The sequence below is a fragment of the Cornus florida genome, unplaced genomic scaffold (genome assembly GCF_030987335.1).
Source record: "Cornus florida cultivar Cherokee Brave unplaced genomic scaffold, ASM3098733v1 CherokeeBrave_3.0.0_Hap2_Chr06, whole genome shotgun sequence".
Lineage (NCBI taxonomy): Eukaryota > Viridiplantae > Streptophyta > Magnoliopsida > Cornales > Cornaceae > Cornus > Cornus florida.
In genome coordinates, this window is record NW_026775576.1 from 66,666,270 (window position 1) to 66,686,448 (window position 20,179).

Consider the following 20,179-nt stretch of genomic DNA (forward strand, 5'->3'; position numbering starts at 1 on the left):
GTGATGCTAAGGTTGCCTGGGCTGCCATTTGTAGGCCTAAAAACAATGGTGGTTTAGGTTTTGATTGTATTGATTTAGCTAATAGAGTTGCAGGTCTCAAGCATATTTGGAAATTATGTGCAAAGAAGAATAGTCTTTGGGTGAATTGGACCTACAAGTATCTCATCAAGAATAAGAGCTTTTGGACTGTTAAACCAACTTCACTCAGTTATGGGTTTTGGAGGAAATTACTGAAGCAAAAGGAAATGGCTAGAAGGGTAATCAGGCATAGGATTGGAACAGGTCCTGATACTATGATGTGGATTGATTTTTGGCTTCCAAATGGTCCACTTTATTCTCAGCTGGGGCTTTCTGAGGTGGAAATTCTTCAACTTGACACAAGTGTCAAAGTTGATAGCCTAATTTCCAACTCTCAGTGGTCAATTCCAGCCTCTCTTCAGCAGATTCCTTTCTTAAATTCCAACTCCTTCAATTCTCAGTTGCATAGCTTGCATACCCCCTAAGCTTCACCTAACTTGATTGAATGGTTACCAAGTTTAACCACTGGATTTTCACAGAGGACCACAATGGATTACTTCTGCCCTCCCTCACTGTCATTTAGTTGGCACAAACTTGTTTAGTTTAAGCACAACATTCCCAAACACAGTCATATTTTCTGGATGGCTGTCAAAGAGAGACTTTACACTCTTGATTCAAAGCCTATGCGACATAAACGTACACTACACCAATAGATGCTACCTTTGTATGTCTGGTTGGGAGTCACTGGATCACCTATTCTTCAAGTGCCCATTCAGTAGCTTAATTTGGGAATTCATACAGAATGATGTTGGGTTCTACATTAGGCCTAATTGTTGGACTGATCTCATTACATGGTGTTCATCCGACTGGCAAATGAATCATTTCACATTGCATAAGCTCTTACTCTCGGCTGCTGTCTACTTTATCTGGTTTGAAAGGAATGCTAGGGCCTTCAAAAAAAAGGCTTCCAGTGCTCAACACATCATTCAGCTTATCAAAAGTTGCATCAGATCAAGACTATCATCACTGGTTTTGAAGAAGGAGGCTGAGCTTAACCAAAGGCATTCAATGGAGGGTTTGCAGAAGATGTTCCTTGATGGATGTGCATTTTCTGGCAGCCACACATGGCTTCTTTCAGATGATTAACCAATTCTAGAGGTTGTTTTATAGGTCTTAGGGATGTTCAATCGAAGTTGGTGTTGATGTATACTACTGTTTGGTGATGTTTTTGCTTGTTCACGTTTGGTTTTTGTTTTGCTGTTCACTCCCCATACCTGGGGGTATCCTGTACATTTTATTCTTTTCTTTCTTAATATATGCTTACCTTTTAACTATAAACAAAAAAAAAAAAAAAAGAGAACAAACAAATTGCAACAAAACCTTATATCACTTACTATTACTAAACCACCATTCTTAAATTGAAATTAAAATAATATATATCACTACTATTACTAACCCTTCTTTAATTGAAACACACTAAACTAATTAAACCTAATTAAATATGCGTACCTGAAAGAGCACAATGTGATAAAATTATCAATATGTTTATTTTTCCTATTAATCAAAGTAGTGTTAAACAATAGCATGGGGACCAATTTTTTTTTTGAAAAATAATAGAGCTATATTATATATATATATATATATATATATATATATATATATATATATATATATTATTTTGTTTCATTACAGACCCAAAAAAAAAAAAAAAATGTAAATGATTTTATATGTATAATTAAAAAAATTAAAAATTTCTTACCAAAATTTATTAGGAAGAATAAACAAATAATTAGAAAGCATTACATAAAATATGAAATTATATTTGTATAGTATTTAAATAATTTCAGACCTAAAGAAATAAATATTTATATTTAATATGATTGGTACTGAAAGTAAAATCGTATAATCTGTAACCTACAAAATAAATATTTATAGAGTATAATATGTTTCCTACTAGCACCAAAATTGTAAAGCATTCATATAATAGTGGTGTTGAAACACTTATATAAAGAAAAACAATCACCACCACCCACCACCACCTCTTGCAAATCCATTAAAATTTCCCACTTTTTTACCAAACCCAGAAAATTCCAAACATCTTTATCAAAGATGTTGAGTCAAAACCTTAATTCTGTTATTAGCAATGGAATTTGAAAAGCCCTAATCTTGAATTGAAGATGTTAAAATTCACGAAACAGCCATTGTGAGTGGAAGTGGAACTCGGCAACACGCCAACTGCCAATGGAAGCTCTTAATCATCAAACTGGAAATCGAGCTTTAAGATTTCGATATTAGCTGACGAACTGAACGACATGTCCACCACCTCACCCATAAACCACACAACTTCTGATTTCGTTACATTGGATTAGACTTTGGAAAGATATATATTTTTTTTATCAAAGAGCTCATCTTTGTACTGAATAAAAAAAAAAAAAAAAAAAAAAAGCAAGAGAGAAGATACATTCCAGGAGTGCCTACTGCTTTATATTATCATGCATAGATCTATCTTCAATCTCCTTTACAACTTAAATTATGTTGCGGAGTTGCACTTAAATCTACCATATATCCACCATTACATCAGCCAAGTACTGAAGGCATAAGCCACACAACTGCTTTCTCATCAATTCACAGAACAATAATGGTGTCTTTTGGACTTGAACCATTACCTAGTACAAGGACCCTTCATTTCATCTAGGAACTTAGTGAACGATGTCTTGAACCAAGAACCAAAAATACTACACACACACTTCTGTTCGGAGATAAAGTACTAAAGCTTGACACGTTTCGGCTATGTGTCCGGAATCCATATTTCTGAGTGTCGTTAAGGATCAAGCCTGTCTATATCCTATAGAAACGGCCTACTTCCACACTCAGATCGGCCTTGAATTCTCTTGGCCGAATCTCCTTCTTCCTCACCAACTCTCGACTCTTTCTTTCTATGCCTCTCTGTTTCTCACGCCCTCTCTCTATGTCTGCTTAATGGGTTTATAACAACCCTATGTAGACTCATAATATGTATATATATAGGCATAAAATAAAACCCTAATTCCATTTCTTCCCCAACTCTAATTTAAGGGAAAAATAAAAATAAAAATAAAAATAAAAATACAGATGTATATAACTTTTAAGTCTGTAACGTGAGTACACATATATATATTTATATATCTAAATATATAAGTAATTTATAACTATATATATAAACTAACTATATTCATTAATATTAATTATTTAAAATACCAATAAATATAATATCCTAGGATACATATATACCCATATATATATGTACCAGTATCTATACATATATACCCATGTATATATGTACCACTATCTATGGGTAATTATCCGTACCCACTGACAACACTATCCAAGTAGTCCATGTGACCCATGGGTTTGGTCCATTACTACTATCCATAACCATTAAAATAAAAGAGAATAAAATAAAACAAACATTTAAATTATTTAATTCCCAACAAATAATTACAAGTAAACACCTAACATATAAGCAACCAAATACTAATAATTTATCATACAATAAAACAAACAACTTATTTCAAATAAACAGATAAACAATTAATTCAAATAAGCAATTAAACAAATAACCAAGAAATCAAAGAAATAATATAAAAATGCAAATAAAACAATTAAATAAATACCGAGACTATCTTTTTAAAATTAGAGATATTACATGGACCAATTAAAATTCATTTTCAGTAGCCAAAGTACTGTTTGGGCCACAACCGGCAGCTCCTCCGTTTCATTTCCGAAGTGCTAAGCTTCACTTCGGCAGACTCTCTTCATCATTTGGGACGATCAGAATGTTGAGTCCCATTTCGGCAGTCCGAAACACCATTTCGGACAACCGGTTTGTCTTCTGGTTGTAAGACCTTGTTTGATTATTGTCCTTGCATGATATTAATGTATATGTATGCTTCCATTTTAGACTTTTGTTCTTATATGAGCCATTCTATGGCGTTCATGACCTAGTTCATGTCTCTTGAGTGCCATTAGTATCGGAAGGTACCATTTGACCCTTTTTGCTTTTGCTTCCACATTTGTGATCCGTTATCGGGTCGGATTTCACATCATTACAGTTGATGCACCAGATTCCAAGAATTTGGGGCATCACAGAAAATAATAACAATGTTTAATAATACATTTTTGTTACAGATTTACATTACATTTTTTTATTATTTTATTCTAATTTTAATTTTTTTCATTAGTACAAAAAAAAAAAACCTTAAATATGTATGCAATTCAACTATAGTCTTGCTTGTAGAAAAATAGGACATGTTTGTCATTCATGAAGAAAGAAAAAAAGAAACAAATAGTGAAAAGAAAGAAAGAAAGAAGTAGAAATTCATTAAATTTATCAACAAACTAAATTCGTACAAGAAGAAAAAAAAACAATAAATTAAACATAGAAAATTGATTGATGCCATAACTACCGAAATTATAGTGTATAACATTTTAAATCAGTTGAAGAATTGAATCAGTTATGAACAGTATTGACTTGTGACTTCCCATCACTTGTTGCAAATTGTCACTATTATGACATTCTATGCCGATGACTCCTGATTTATTTGATAGCTAGCTTGTTGGATTATGAAATTTAGATCTCGAATAATTTTGGCTGGAGGATTGTTTGTTGCTTCGTGCATCTTAATGGTACTACTTAGATTAGTAAATTTAAGACGGGAAGCCCAAAAAGAATTTTAGAGTTGAAAACATCACTCTTATTATTTGGATGGGATTTCTATTAAAAAATAATAATAATTGAAAGAACTAAAGAATGTAATCATTGTGAGAAATATGCAAAAAAATAAAAAATAAAAAAAAATAAAAAAATAAAAAAAAATAAAATATAAAAAAAAAATAGATAGGTTGGAACAAATTGAACAATTGCTTTATGGAATAAGTTTTAAGATGATTCCCTATAAATATATATAAATTTTTTTTCTTTCTTTCTCTCTCTTTTTAAATGCCATAATTGTTTGTTGAGTACTTGACATTGATTCATTTAAAATATTATATGGTGGCAAGGCATTTAGATCCACATAATAATATGTGATAGGGAAAAATATAAACTTACCCTACTCTCGATAAGATTAATTAGATTTCATTATCAAGGATAATGAAATCAAATCTGACGTGGTTCAACAAGTAAGAATAATCTTACTATGACTAGAGAAGGTCAAAAGGATTAAATCATATCCCGACAAATCTAGTAATAAATCTCCTATGATTTTGCACAAGCGGAAGATAAGGTCAACCATCGATATCAGCGGAACGATTTTGATTCCAATCGACAGCCATAAATAGGGCATCAAGCCATTAAAGAAGGTACGACGTAAAAACTATTATGAATCCCTGCCTTCTTTTTAGACCTCCGTGACTAACTTGATCGTCGGAGAGCTCTTGGCAGGCACCACACTGGTGCCGTCAAGGTTCATTGATCTTCTCCTCTCTTCCTTACAGGAAAACGGTATCGTATCGGATTGCGCGAATTTCAGCCTCAACAGTTGGCGCCGTCTGTGGGAATCACGATTCCCTTGAATCAATTAATTACTCGTTGGGTATATACGTTTGCAGTTCGGTATGGTTACCGAAGGAACACCGTTGTAGGGATCTGGTCAAAGGGTAGAGTCGGGTGAAAACCTGGATGTCCCAAACGACCAGGCACGGCTTGCAGCGTTGGAACTACAGGTTCAAACTCTGAGTCAGGGTATGAACCAGTTGCTCCAGCAAATTGCAACGCTCTTGCAACACCTTGTTCCACCGGCTCAACAAAACTTTCCAGGACAAGATCTCTCAAGTCCAAACGGAGGTAATGAAAATTTTGAAGAGAGGGATAATCATTCCCCCCAAAATGAGGCTGAAGTGGAACAAGGCCAGGTGGGAACCCGACATAGAGAGGTGGTTCACCTATCTCTCCTATGGAGTTCCCGACCTCCTGAAAAGCATAGCCTTTTGTCTTAAGGAAAAGACAAAGAAAGTTACCCATCTCGACTTGCAGATCAAGGATCTCAAGGAGAAAATGGAAGATGTAATGCAGGCTATGAAAGGGAAAGGTCTTGCCGCCGTAGATGACCTGGTACAAAGGACCAACTTGCCTTTCAGTCCCGCCGTTATAAAATGTCCACTACCTAGTAAGTTCAGGATGCCCTTGTTGGAAAGCTTTGATGGGAGCAAAGATCCCCTCGATTACTTGGAAACTTTTCAAGCTCTTATGCATTTACACGTTGTGCCAGATGAAATCATGTGCCGAGCTTTTCCCACTACACTTAAGGGATCAGCGAGAGTTTCGTTCAACAAGTTGAAGCCAGGAACCATCAACACTTTCGAAGAATTGAGTAAGCAGTTTGTAAGCCACTTTATTGCAGGTCAGAGGCATAGAAGGCCGGCTACCTACCTGTTTACCGTAGAGCAACAAAAGGAAGAGTCGATTCGGGAATACATCACCCGATTCAATGCAGAGATGTTGCAGATAGAAGAGGCGGACGACAAGGTAGCTTTGACCGCTTTCATAGGAGGACTCCAAACCTCCAGATTCTTGTTCTCCTTATCAAAAGAACCTCCCACCAGCATGATAGAGTTACTAGTCAGAGCGCAAAAACACATCAATGCTGAAGACACCATGAGTGCACGGAAGGAAGGAGAGGACAAGAAGAGGCCAGCCCCTCTCGCCAGGGATGAAAATAATACCAAATATAAGAAATCGTTCTTCAGCCAGAGTGACAGCACATATCATGAGAATGACTCAGATGAGTATACCGACTAGAAATTGTCTCGCGGCTGAAATTAGCCTTATCAAGTCATTCACAATAAAGACTGGGGGCATCTTAGTTAATCATTTTAAATGGAGGGTAGCTCCATCACGTGTTATTTTGTTTTTAATAATGATGGTCTTTAATAAAATTCCTTTTAGTTTATACGTGCAATATCCCCGTACTATAAGGGATAATAAATGAGTGTCCTGTATTATAAGGACCCGGGCTGAATGAATCCCGTAATCCGTATCCCCGTACTATAAGGGGATAGTAAATGAGTGTCCTGTATTACAAGGACCCGGGCTAAATAAATCCCGTAATCCGTATCCCCGTACTAAAATGGGATAGTAAATGAGTGTCCTGTATTACAAGGACCCGGGCTGAATGAATCCCGTAATTCGTATCCCCGTACTATAAGGGAATAGTAAATGAGTGTCCTGTATTATAAGGACCCAGGTTGAATGAATCCCGTCATCCATATTATCAGGACCCGGGTTGAATGAATCCCGTAATCCATATCCCTGTAATATAAGGATAATAAATAAATGTTTTGTACTACGAGGACCTGGGTTGGATGAATCCCATAATTAATATCCCCTTATAATAAGGGATAGTAAATAAAAATCCTTTATTAAAGAGGTGAGCTGAGTAAAACTCGTAAAATTCAATTCCCTTACTGAAGGGACGAGCTGAGTAAAACTCGTAAAGTTCAATTCCCTTATTAAGGAGTGAAACTCGTATAATTTATTCCCTTATAAAAGGAAGAGTATTGTTCCCTCGGGTGAAAAAAAAAAAAAAAAACCTTGAGTTACTATTCACATGAATAGTGCCCGCGGGAATAGTACCCGCGGGTAGTGTTCACCGGGGTTGAAAAAAAAAAATTTATTATTACTATTCATGAACAGTACCCGAGGGTACTGTTCCCTTGGGTGCCCAAAAAAAAACCTTGAGTTACTATGCACATGAATAGTGCCCGCGGGAATAGTACCCGCGGGTACTGTTCACCGGGGTTGAAAAAAAAATATTATTACTTTTCATGAACAGTACCCGCGGGTACTGTTCCCTCGGGTGCCAAAAAAATAAAAAAAAATTTCCCTAAGTTACTATTTACGTGAATAGTACCCGCGGGTACTGTTCACCGGGGTTGAAAAAAAAAAAAAAAAAAAAAAGAGAAAAAGAAAAAGAAGAAGAAAAAGTATTATTATTATTATTTATTACATTCCCAAAGCTAGACGTGCAAGCTTGGGAATGGGGGGCGACTGATAGGGAAAAATATAAACCTACCCTACCCTCGATAAGATTGATTAGATTTCATTATCCTTGATAATGAAATCAAATCTGACATGGTTCAACAAGTAAGAAAAATCTTACTATGACTAGAGGAGGTCAAAAAGATTAAATCATATCCCGACAAATCTAGTAATAAATCTCCTATGATTTCGCACAAGCGGAAGATAAGGTCAACCATCGATATCAGCGGAACGATTTTGATTCCAATCGACAGCCATAAATATGGCATCAAGCCATTAAAGAAGGTACGACGTAAAAATTATTATGAATCCCTGCCTTCTTTTTAGACCTCCGTGACTAACTTGATCGTCGGAGAGCTCTTGGCAGGCACCACACCGGTGCCGTCAAGGTTCATCGATCTTCTCCTCTTTTCCTTACAGGAAAACGGTATCGTATCGGATTGCGCGAATTTCAGCCTCAACAATATGCAAAACAAAAAAAAAAAATTATAATAGATGAATATCAAGTATACCTATAAAGAATTTCAGGAATATTCTAATATGGAAACTCTCCCCTCACATTAGTAGTTAGGAGTTTAATATTTGAGAGAATTTTTTGAGTAATTGAAGAGAAAAAGAATAAGCATAGAGAAATAGATATAGAAATAGAAATAGAAGCTAAGAGAAGAAGACGACAAATGGAGAAAAAAAACAAATTAATTAATTATCATGTGAATGTTCCTACTGGATTCAGTGTTGAGAGCTCTGATTATAGAAAAATAGGACGTGTATGCCATTCATTAAGAAAGAGATAGTGAAAAGAATGAAAGAAATAAAAAAGAAGGAGAAATTCATTAAATTTATCAACAATCTAAATTAATACAACACGAAAAAAGAGCAATAAATTAAATATAGAAAATTGATTGATGCCGTAATAATTAACGAAATTACAGTGTATAACTTCTTTTAGATCAGTTGAAGACTCGAATAGTCTATTTAGACATTCATCACTTATCTGTAAATTGTCACTATTTTGACATTCTATATCGAGGAGTTCTGATATACTGGTAACTAGCACGTTGAATTGTGAATTTTGAATCTCATATACTTTGAGCTGGAGGTTTATTTGTGGGGTCATGAGTCTAATTAAGACGATTACTGTATGGAGTAGATTTAAGACCCGAGGCCCAAAAAGAATACCAAACCCGAGGCCCAAAAAGGATACCAAGCTGAAAATATCACTCTTATTATGTGGGTGGGTAAACACCATAAAAACCTTGGTCATAAATGTCAAATATTACTCATGCCCAATTGCCATGCTGGCAAGCCGAAACCGTAAAAATACATTTGGCCATTTCTACATAAACCCAGACAGGTCCGAACCCTAAAATCAAAACCTAAGCCCTAGAATTTTCACTCCACCGCCACAACAACCAACATGACAAACCTTCGGGATATGCTGTGCAACCTTGTGAGGGGTAGGAGGGCTCGTACTATCACTCTCATCGCTATGGTAGGTATTCTTATGGCTCAGCAATGGCAGATATCAAACTTCTCCAGATTCACCATTGTCCTGTTGAGCTTCGGTACATTTTTCTCGGGATTTGGGAGAAGTATGTGCTCGGACAAAGGAATTTTCGTAGCGATTGTTTCTATGTGCTGTCTATAATAGTGGCGGTGACTTGAATTTTGTGACAAGAAACACACTACGCACAAACCTTTTACCCCTTTGTCATTAGCAAAAACACACACACACTCACTTTGCCCTTTGTCATTGGCAAAAACACACGCACACACTTAGCCCTTCGTCATTGGCAAGAAACACACAAATACTCCAGCCCACAAATTTAAGGTAGATGTTTAGTTATTTTATCTTGAACAAGACCTGGGAGAGGTCCAGTTCTGCTAGCTGATGAAAGTCGAGCTCTTTTTAAAGTTGAAACTGGGCGTCCTAAACAAGTACAGACTGTATATTTTAATGTTGATATTTGCTGAAATTGCTCTTGATGAGGCTGAATACAACATTTTCCCGATGTCTGAGAAAAAAAAAAAAACATTCATCTCATATATTCTTCAAAAGATTTTAGTTCTGCTAATGTTTAGCATCCTAATGCATTATAACGGCAACAGTAAAACTTCTTCTATGGCACCGAGATTTTACTAAATAGTTAACTGTGGGAAATTACACACAGCTGTTTCGCTAACTATTTCTGCAGTAGGCTACTTCTCACTGAGTAAGAGTGTCTTTAAGATAGCTTCAGTCATTCCATCTGCACCGGGAAACAAATGTCCTGCGCCTGGTAATTCGTGGTAGTGAATCCATGGAAGCTTTCCAGCAATATAACGCTGCAGGGTAACAGGCACGAGACCGTCTTCATCACCCTGCCATACATGGACAGAGCCTTCATTTCCAGGAAAAGGGTTCTTGAGATCCATAGGATCGAATTCCCATCTCCCGAATCCAATCATCATGTCACGATGCCTAGACTCGAAATCTCCTTGTTGTGTCACATTTGCCTGGTTGTCGCAAGTTACAAATTAGAATCAACAATGAGAGAGCACAGCAACAGAAATCTTCTTAAACCATGATATGTCAAAACTCGGAACGAAGGAAACTCAATTGCATCACAAATTGCTAGAATGGATCTAAAAGTTGCAGTGTGTATGAATATAGTGTGTTAGAAAAATATAATTTCAAGTTATCAAAGAGTACTATCTTCTTAAACCATGATATGTTTAAACTCGAAGGACACTCAACTGCATCACGAATTGCTCTAATGGATCTAAAAGATGCAGTATGTATGAATTTATTGCGAAGTTATCAAACACAACTACCTGGCATCGTTCCATTAATCAAGGGTGCTGGGAGGAGTGGACTATAGTATCCCCAAGATTATTTGCACAAAGCGGCTGTTATCAGACTGGAATCGGCTTTTCAGTCTGATAACCCAGCCTTTAATGGCATCCAAAACCAACCACATGCGCATAAGCACGAATGCATATTGTCTATTGCTGCCAATTCTTCATAATACAACAGCAGAAAGAATGGTACCTTGCGCTTTTGCCTCCCGGCAACCTTGGACATGAAATCTATATCCTTCTGGCTGAATTTAGGCTTTCCCGCCATAACACTTGATGCGGGAAACAATGTCTGAGTGTTCCACCAGTACGTGAGCCATGGGGCATAGTGAGCAACACGGAGTGCCCATTGATCTTGTGGGAATTGTTGGCGGTAAGCTTCTTCAGACAAATTCGCAGGAAAGGTCGGCCACCAGTAGTTGATAACTGGACAGAGTAGTGCTGCTCCTGCTAGACTGTCAGCATCCCAAATATCTGGCTTGAGACCGATGCATATATTGATGAAAAATATACATTTGTACGTAACTTGAAAAAAAATCAAAATCTGTTAAAAAAAATTCGCAACTTAATCTAATGAACAACATTTACATCAATTTCTAACATGCACGTCTTTTGCTCTTCACTCAAATTTTGACATCTTCAAAGAGAACTCGATTAAGTTTAACTCAAAACTCTTATTTTCTTTCAAAGATACACGTAAAAACAGTCTTATGACTTCAAAGCTATATTGATTAAGATATTTTCCAGTAAAGCGGGATAGTCTTAATCTTACCGGTGAGGGATGTACTTAAGGCAACCCCAAACAACCTGTCCTCCCATTGAATTCCCAATTATGTAAAATTTGGATCCAAGTGCCAACTTATCAGCTAGCTCTTCTATATCCAGAGCTGTACTCTTCATTGTTCGTTTTGGATCTGGATCACTTTCTCCATAACCTGGTCTGTCGAAAGTTACAAAGTGCACCCGTAATTCCTCAACTATTTCCTGAAAAAGGAAAAAGATAAACGCCGCGAAAGTAAGTCATTTGGAACAAACCATGCATAAAATCTTTTGAAGGAAATAAGATCGAAATTCTGTCATTTCCACAACTAGTCATAGAACTTGCCCATGTTGTAACGGCTATCTCATGTCTGCTAGAGCCAAAGCCATGTAAATATATAATTATATATTTGGCTGTTTCTTTGGGGACACCGTGCTCCTTATAGGCCAAATACCTTCCATCCCTAAGCTTTATTCTTGGTGCGGTCACCGGTGGACCACCGGTGGAACCACAGATGTTTGGAGGTGGAGGGCGGGTTGTTTGATATGCACATGCTATAAAACCGATCAACAAGACCGCTGTAATTGTCTTAAACATCCTTGAAAAAAAATTGAAATGTGCCATAAAAAGCAATGCAATGACTGGAGATATTACCAGGTACTTTGAAGATAAAGCTTTTGAACTAAGTAATTAGGTATAAGATTATCATGTCTGTGATATCAATATCATATTTTCTGCCGAAGTAAAAAACATCAACTGCATTCAGGGTTGGCCTTAACAATTGTATCAAAATGAAAAGAGATTTTTACCATAAAATGGTCTGTGAATATTTGTACCACAAATACACACACACACACACACATATATTTATGTAGATGAAATAGAAATTCTCATTTGTTTAGATGTATGAGTTTCACGCCAGAATCCAATTCATTCCCAAAATAACAAGAAATTTAGAAAGTTAAACAAAACATTAGCAGATGTCAATATCCCACTGAAATAATTTTATTACTTTACTGAAGCTTTTGAGGAATTATTAAAAAAAAAAAAAAAAAAACCATCACTCAGAACTCTCTCATAATAGACTTGCTCTAAAAAGTATGCCCCTCCATAAAACAAAAAGGTTTCATTTCAGAGGGCTACTGAAAGATAAAATTGGCTCTAATTTGATGAATGATTTCAATTACATTGGGAGTCCTAAAATTTCCTCTTTTCTATATTTTTTTTTTTCAGTTTCACAATTATATTTTGTTTTTTTTCTAAATAATTTCGCAATTTTATGCTAAAATTAACATTATCTATCAAAACAAAAATTAGAATATGGTTCTAAGAAAGACTATCAAATCGGAACATTGGAATTGGAACTGAAAGAAAATTGTTCAAACCCATTTCCAATTCCAATTCCAATTCCACAAACCCAACACGTAGTAGGAAATGAAATGATTTCACACTTGCAACATAAAATTTGAAGTGACCCAACAAGAATAAAAGCAGAGTGAGAGAGAGGAGAGAGAGAGAACCTGAAAGAAGTTGTTGTAGTTGGATTTTTAGGCAGAGCTGAAGGGTAGCAACTTCTATCTTCCTGCTGACTTACAGCTTTTACACACTCACACACTATGAATCGCTTTTGTTGTATACTTTCATTGGCTTGGCTTGGAGGGTCCCATTAAAGCCGGACGCAATATCTCTTGGAATTCTGAATTAAATGCTCTTAGTAATTGCAAACACACGTGACCAAAGAGCATATATGCTGCCGGTAATTGCGCGCACACACGAGACCGAGCGACATACGGGGGCACTGCAGTGCAATTTTCATGTTACTTTCTACAGGAAGCTGTAAGTGGCCTTGATTTGGTCACGTTTTATTCTACTTAATAGACACTAATACTGTATTTAATAATTGCACCACTATTTATAAGTAACATTTTACCACTGTTTTTAAATAACGTCGTAAAAATCTAAAAGTAATATCACATAGTCTAAAAAGTAACATCACCACGTTTTGAAGGTGGTGATGTTATTTTTTAGACTATTTTTACATTTCACCACCATTTAAAAGTAACATCACAAAATCTAAAAAGTAACATCACTATTTATAAAAGGAGACATTACCACTTTTAATTTCAAATAATAACATAAATGATATATTGAATTGAGTTATGTTTATATGTGACATTACTTTTTAGACTATGTGATGTTATTTATAAATGACGGTGAAACGTTACTTATAAATAGTGGTGTAATTGGCCAAACACGGCCTTAGTGTCCGTTAACTGAAGAATGATGTGGCCAAATATGGACCACTTAAAAGTTACAACAGGAAACTGCATGGGAGCGTCACTGCAGGTGGCCGAATTAGATGTCGCTTTTAGTATTTGTGACTCATAATGATGTCAGTAGACGCCTTTGATATTGTGTGAGTCACAAATACCAAAGGCGATATCTAATTCGGAACGGAGGTAGTAACATACAACCATGGTTGTCAAATTGGTCGATACGCAACTCTTTTTCAAATCAGATACATAGTTAGTATCAATCTGTTTATATTAATTTTGTTCGAATCTGTTACATCGCGACTGCGAACCATTAATAATTTAATTTTTCAATCTTCTAACAAGAAGAGAGGTTGGACTAAAATCTTTTTCTCTAAAACAGTATCATTTCCCTTGTAGTTACGGTTGCCAATGATACATTAATTTCGAATATGACTAAAATTTTCTCCAGAAAACTGCAAAATTCTCACCCTGATAAGTATTTATTTTATATATACAATCATGATAAGAGGAGGGGTTTAATTGACAAATGGTAGGACTTTTTTGCCCACTTTGGATTTGTGTGCCCATGCATTTAATTTGCGTGAAAGAGAGAGACTACCACACTAGGTGTTGAACAATGGTTGTCACAAGAAAATGGTGGTAGATACTTGTGTCATTTTCAAGTTTGAATATGAAAAAATGTACATGTTTTTTGTTTGGCATGCTTGGTACGTCATAACAAAGAAGTGAAATGCGAAATGACATAAGTGAGAAAAACAAGAGTTAATTATCCTGAATTTGTATGATGCAAATAAAAAATAAAAATAAAAAAGTCAAAAACAGGTAGAAAATGGCAATAGAATCCTACGCCTTGGTCCATTGTTCTAGAATATTGCGACTACAATAATACACTATATTATACTGTAACAAATATATAAAAAAAATTATTACATAAATAATGTAATGACACATGCCTGACGAGATGATTCAAATTCCTTATAAAAACGTTAATGCATATTAACAATACAACATTTTCTAAAAAAATATGCATCTCATATATTCTTCAAATATTTATCTCATATATTCTTCAAATATTTGCAGGGTAGGCTCAATTTTGTTGATATTTTTCTCCTTTCAACTGTCACACCCCTTTATGCATATATATATATATATGGTCACATATCATTGCTTAGCTCTTTTTAAAGGGGCTTTTATAACTTTTCTTTTTTCATCTTCGCCATTTGTAAACAAGCAGGTCCAAACTCAAGTAATCGAGTTGAATAAAGCCACAACAATACGCAATGAAAGCACTGCAGAACACATACTGCTCCAAATTTAACCCAAGACAACAAAATTTGAGTAATGCTAATGTTACCATCCTATTGTATTATAAAACATCAATCAATAAAACTTTCATCTCAGGCACCAAGTTTACTCAATAATTGAATAGAAACTTCTCTTCCCCGGCAAATAATAATCGAATTGAATAGAGAATTATTTCTGCAGTAGGCTACTTCTCACTGAGTAAGAGTGTCTTTAAGATGGTCTCAGTCATTCCATCTGCAAAAGGAAACACATGTCCCGCGCCTGGTAATTCATGGTAGTGAATCCATGGAAGCTTTCCGGCAATATAACGCTGCAGTATAACAGGCACAAGACCATCTTCATCACCCTGCCATATATGAACAGAGCCTTCATTTCCAAGAAAAGGGTTCTCGAGTTCCATAGGATCAAATTCCCATTTTCCAAATCCAATCATCATGTCACGATGCCTAGACTCGAAATCTCCTTGTTGTGTTACATTTTCCTGGTTGTCATAAGTAACAAATTAGAATCAACCATGAGAAATTCATATGCTTTGTACTCCAAACAAAAGAGCACTTAAACTTCTTAAACCATGATATGTTAAAACTCCAAATGAAAGAAACTCAACAGCATCACAAACTGCTCTAATGGATCTAAAAGTTGGAGTAAGTACAAATTTACAGCGTTGAAAAGTATAATGTCAAGTTATCAAACACCACTATCTTCTTAAACCATGATATGTTCAAACTCGAAGAACACTCAACCGCATCACAAATTGATCTAATGGATCTAAAAGTTGCAGTGTGTATGAATTTATAGTGTTGAAAACCATAATGCCAAGTTATCAAAGACCACTACCTAGTGTGTGTCCCATTAATCAAGGGTGCCGGGAGGAGTGGACTATAGGCCCAGATTATTTGCACAAAGTGTCTGCTATCAGACTGGAATCAGCTTTTCATACTTAACAACCCGACCTTTTACCACTGCACCAAGCAGCGGCCCTATACCAATGATTCCAAAGTATCAATCAAATCATACGCACATAAGTAAGCACCAATGCATATTGTAGATTGCTGCCCATTCTTCATAATACAACAGCAGAAAGAATAGTACCTTGCGTTTTTCACCCCTGGTAAGCTTGGAAATGAGACTTATATCTTGCTGGCTGAATTTAGGCTTTCCAGCTATAACACTAGACGCGGGAAACCATTTCTGAGTGTTCCACCAGTAGTTGAGCCATGGGGCATAATGAGCAACACGAAGTGCCCATTGATCTTGTGGGAATTGTTGGTAGTAAGCTTCTTCAGATAAATTTGCAGGAAAGCTTGGCCACCAGTAGTTGATAACTGGACAGAGTAGTGTTGCTCCTGCTAGACTGTCAGCATCCCAAATATTTGGCTTGAAAAATATAACTTGAGACAGGTGCATATATATTGATGAAAAATATATTATATGTAACTGGAAAAATCTGTTAAAATTTTTGCAACTTAATATGATGAACAATATTTATTTAGGAAAAAAAAATGAACAATATTTTACATTGATTTCTAACATGCATATTTTTTGCTTTCCACTCAAATTTGTTCTTGAAACTTTTCCATCCACATCATCATAATTTTCCAATAAATCTTGAATTTAAATGACTTCAAATACATAATGTCTTAAATCTCACTGCGGTTGAGTACAGACTAAGCTGGGTACATCTTAATCTTACCGGTGAGGGATGTACTTGAGGCAGCCCCAAAGCACCTGTCCTCCCATTGACAACCCAAGTAAATAAAATTTGGATCCAAGTGCTAACTGATCAGCTAGCTCTTCTATGTCCAAAGCTATACTCTTTGTGGTGCGTTTTGGATCTGGATCACTTTCTCCATAACCTGGTCTGTCGAAAGTTACAAAGTACACCTGTAATTCCTCAACTATTTCCTGAAAAAAAGTAAGAGAAAAACGCTACAAAAGTAAGTCATTCGGAAGAAACCTTGCATAAAATCTTTTGAAGGGATAAGGAACTCGTCACTTCAACAACTAGTCATAGAACTACCCATGTCGTAATGGCTAACTCATGTCTGCTAGAGCCAAAGCCATGTGAATAGATAATTTTATATTTGGCCGTTTCTTTGGGAACACCATGCTCCTTATAGGCCAAATACCTTCCATCCCTAAGCTTTATTCTTGGTGCTGTGATGGGTGGACCACCTGCGGAACCACAGATGTTTGGAGGTGGAGGGCGGATAGTTTGAAATGCCCATGCTATAAACCCGATCAACAAGACCACTATAATTTTCTTAAACATCCCTGAAAAAAATTCAAATGCCCCATAAAAGAAATGCAATGACTGGAGAAATTAACAGGTACCTTGAAGCTAAAGCTTTGGAACTAAGTAATGAGGTATAAGATTGACCTGATGGAACACTTGTCATATCTGTGATATCAATATCATATTTTTGCCAAAATAAAAAACACCAACTACATCCAGGATTGGCCTTAAACAAGAGTATTAAAATGAAATGAGATTTTTACCAATAAAAGGAACTTTAAGAGCTAAACAATAGTCTACGAATATTAGTACCACAAAATACATATATAGAAAGAGAGAGAGAAGGACATGAAATAGAAATTCTCATTTGTTTAATGTATGAGTTTCACACCACGATCCATTTCATTCCCAAATCCCAAGATAACAAAAATTTTAGAAAGTAAAACAAAACATTAACAAATGTCAATATCCCATTGAAGAATTATTAATAATGACAAATAAAATTGAATCATTGTCTAAATTAAGGGGGAAAAAACCCTCATTTATATGATTTCATGAATAATAAGTAATGGAAAAAAAACAAGCACTCACCACCAAAGGCTGTAAGCATAGTGGTATCTTCTCTACCTCTCAAAAGGGATGGTGAAGGTTCGAGTCCTCGTAGGGACAAATGGCTGCGTGAGTTTCTTGGTAATGAAAAAAAAAAGCTCACACTCAGGCCCGTAAAAACTATGTTTCTCCATAAAATAAACCAGAATCATTTTAAAGGCTACTGAAAAATAAAATTGGCTCTAATTTCTTAATAGATTTCAATTACATGGGAGTCCTAAATTTCCATTTTGTCAGTTATGCATTAATGTCAAAAAAGATTTGGTTTCTATCCCTAAAAAATTGCCCAAACTTGTCTGGAATAAATTTCACAATTTTATTTTATTATGCATTAATGTAAGTACAAAAGATCTAGTTTCTATCCCTCAAAAATTGTCCAAACTTGTCTGGATTAAATTTCACAATTTTATCAAACTAATATCAGCCATCATCAGAATGGGACAAAATTTGGGGGCAAAAGAAGAACAAAAATTAGAACATGGGTCTAAAGAAATACTCTTTGGCTATGTTTGGAGCATCAAATCGAAACATTGCAATTGAAATTGAAAGAAAATCGTTCAAACCCTTTTCCAATTCCAATTCCAATTCCAATTCCGAGGATCAAATTGGTGCTCACAAACCCAAAACGCCATGAGAAATGAAATGATTTCATACTTCTAACATAAAATTTAAACTGACCCAGCAAGAATAAAACCAGAAAGAGAGAGAACCTGAAAGAAGTTGAAAGGAGGTGTTGCAATTAGACTTTTGGCAGAGCAGAACGGAGGCAGCGTCTATCTTCCTGCTGAGTCACTGCGGTTCTCAGAGTATATATATACGCACATGTTTTATACTATACAGATTCATGAATCACATTTGTGTCTTCTTCATTGTGGAGGGTCCCATAAAAGCCGGACGCAAATATCTCTTGGAATGGTGAATAAAAATGCTGCCAGTAAATTATTGTCCACAGGACATTATCTAATTTAATTTGAAGTAATACTTTATCTAATTTAATTAAATGTGCTTAATAATAGGTTTTGAATTTCTTATATACTTATACATTGTGGTAGTTGTGTTGGTTATTGTGGTTGTTAGTTAATAATTATTTTTAAGTAGGAACTGATTAATTAAGGATGTCTTGCTTAGTCATTCATATAATTTAAATTGGTTAAAAAGATTCGTTTTAGTTATTATTTTTAAATAAATAAAGTGTTGATAAATTGATAGGTCATTAAGCCATGGTTAAAAAAATAATTGGGTCATTTAGAAAAGTCCAATTTGTAGATGTGATCCAATATATAGATTGATTTAAATTATCTTATGCATTGAATTAATTTTAATTTTTATTGATCCATTGAGTTCATATTGAAATACGTTTAATATCTAAATTATTACCATCCAATTCGATCCATTGGTGTAATCTCAATGTGAAAAATGTATACCAAAAAAATATATATAAATAAAAATTGAGTAAAAAATGAATACAAAAAAAATTATACATTTTATAAATAGTATAAATATAGATATTCACACTCAATTTTAGGAATAATTGTCTTTTTTTTTTATTTTATTGGAAAAATAGGAAATGATTGAGTAGGTGAGGCTACTCACAGAACAAGACGCTGAAAGAATATGTGCCCTTCGATGTTTGCGGTGATCTCATTTTATCCAACGGGCCCTTGTTCCATCGGCCCACTATTTGAGTGAGTAGCTTCTGCTTTTCATAACAAACACAAATTTGAGTTTACATCCTTTAAAAAATATGATATATAAGAATCGTTTTACGAGCTATGTGTTTTAAGCATTATGCTTTTTGTTAATATCAAAATAATTATTTTGTTTTAAGAGTATTTTAAATAGAAATTAGAACCATATTTAGTAACGAAAATTTGTTTTGAAAAAGTTCAAAAATTTACTTTAGTTCCTCACTATAATATCAAAACACATAATATCAACAATTTGGTGATACGAGTTTAAATAAAAATATTTGATATGTTATGAACTATTTCAAACTGATAGCAATTTCAAACATGATATGAGTCCAAATTTGTATACCAATATTAAAAAAATAATACCCATACTATGTATTATGATGGTATACAAAGAGCATGATAACAGGAGATGTTTAATTAGTACGA

At 35.1% G+C, this 20,179-nt stretch overlaps 3 protein-coding genes across 6 annotated transcripts; 1 reads left to right on the top strand and 2 right to left on the bottom strand.

Moving 5' to 3' along the window:
- The first annotated feature begins 744 nt into the window (after positions 1–744).
- On the top strand, positions 745–1,164 carry LOC132314248 (uncharacterized). The gene has a single exon (XM_059813133.1). It carries the CDS (start codon positions 745–747, stop codon positions 1,162–1,164), a length of 420 nt encoding a protein of 139 aa, XP_059669116.1.
- An 8,885-nt stretch (positions 1,165–10,049) lies between these two features.
- LOC132311817 (uncharacterized) lies at positions 10,050–13,114 on the bottom strand. The gene is made up of 4 exons (XM_059809930.1): positions 11,979–13,114; positions 11,646–11,857; positions 11,067–11,328; positions 10,050–10,531 (listed from the first exon to the last, which is right to left on the bottom strand). The coding sequence occupies exons 1-4, from the start codon at positions 12,255–12,257 to the stop codon at positions 10,235–10,237; spliced, it is 1,050 nt and encodes a 349-aa protein (XP_059665913.1). The 5' UTR covers positions 12,258–13,114; the 3' UTR covers positions 10,050–10,234.
- Positions 13,115–15,164: 2,050 nt separating this feature from the next.
- On the bottom strand, positions 15,165–18,879 carry LOC132311818 (uncharacterized). Of its 4 annotated transcripts, none has more exons than XM_059809931.1 (6): positions 18,770–18,878; positions 17,595–17,676; positions 17,235–17,488; positions 16,908–17,119; positions 16,307–16,568; positions 15,165–15,695 (listed from the first exon to the last, which is right to left on the bottom strand). In XM_059809931.1, the coding sequence occupies exons 2-6, from the start codon at positions 17,611–17,613 to the stop codon at positions 15,399–15,401; spliced, it is 1,044 nt and encodes a 347-aa protein (XP_059665914.1). In that variant the 5' UTR covers positions 17,614–17,676; positions 18,770–18,878; the 3' UTR covers positions 15,165–15,398. The 4 variants fall into 4 exon arrangements, with proteins under 4 accessions (XP_059665914.1, XP_059665916.1, XP_059665917.1 ...); XM_059809933.1 differs by lacking the exon at positions 17,595–17,676 and adding an exon at positions 18,042–18,136; XM_059809934.1 differs by lacking the exon at positions 17,595–17,676 and having other exon boundaries at positions 18,770–18,879.
- Positions 18,880–20,179: the final 1,300 nt, after the last annotated feature.

Excerpts from the sequence above, each read along its gene's own strand:
- LOC132311817 (XM_059809930.1), bottom strand. The coding sequence starts at position 12,257 with ATGGCACATTTCAATTTTTTTTCAAGGATGTTTAAGACAATTACAGCG. Across the intron at positions 11,858-11,978 it reads AGATAGCCGTTACAACATGG|GAAATAGTTGAGGAATTACG; the intron begins GCAAGTTCTATG and ends TTCCTTTTTCAG. Across the intron at positions 10,532-11,066 it reads CCGGGAGGCAAAAGCGCAAG|GCAAATGTGACACAACAAGG; the intron begins GTACCATTCTTT and ends TGCGACAACCAG.
- LOC132314248 (XM_059813133.1), top strand. The coding sequence starts at position 745 with ATGTCTGGTTGGGAGTCACTGGATCACCTATTCTTCAAGTGCCCATTC.
- LOC132311818 (XM_059809931.1), bottom strand. Across the intron at positions 16,569-16,907 it reads CTCAAGTACATCCCTCACCG|TCTAGCAGGAGCAACACTAC; the intron begins GTAAGATTAAGA and ends GGATGCTGACAG. Across the intron at positions 15,696-16,306 it reads CCAGGGGTGAAAAACGCAAG|GAAAATGTAACACAACAAGG; the intron begins GTACTATTCTTT and ends TATGACAACCAG.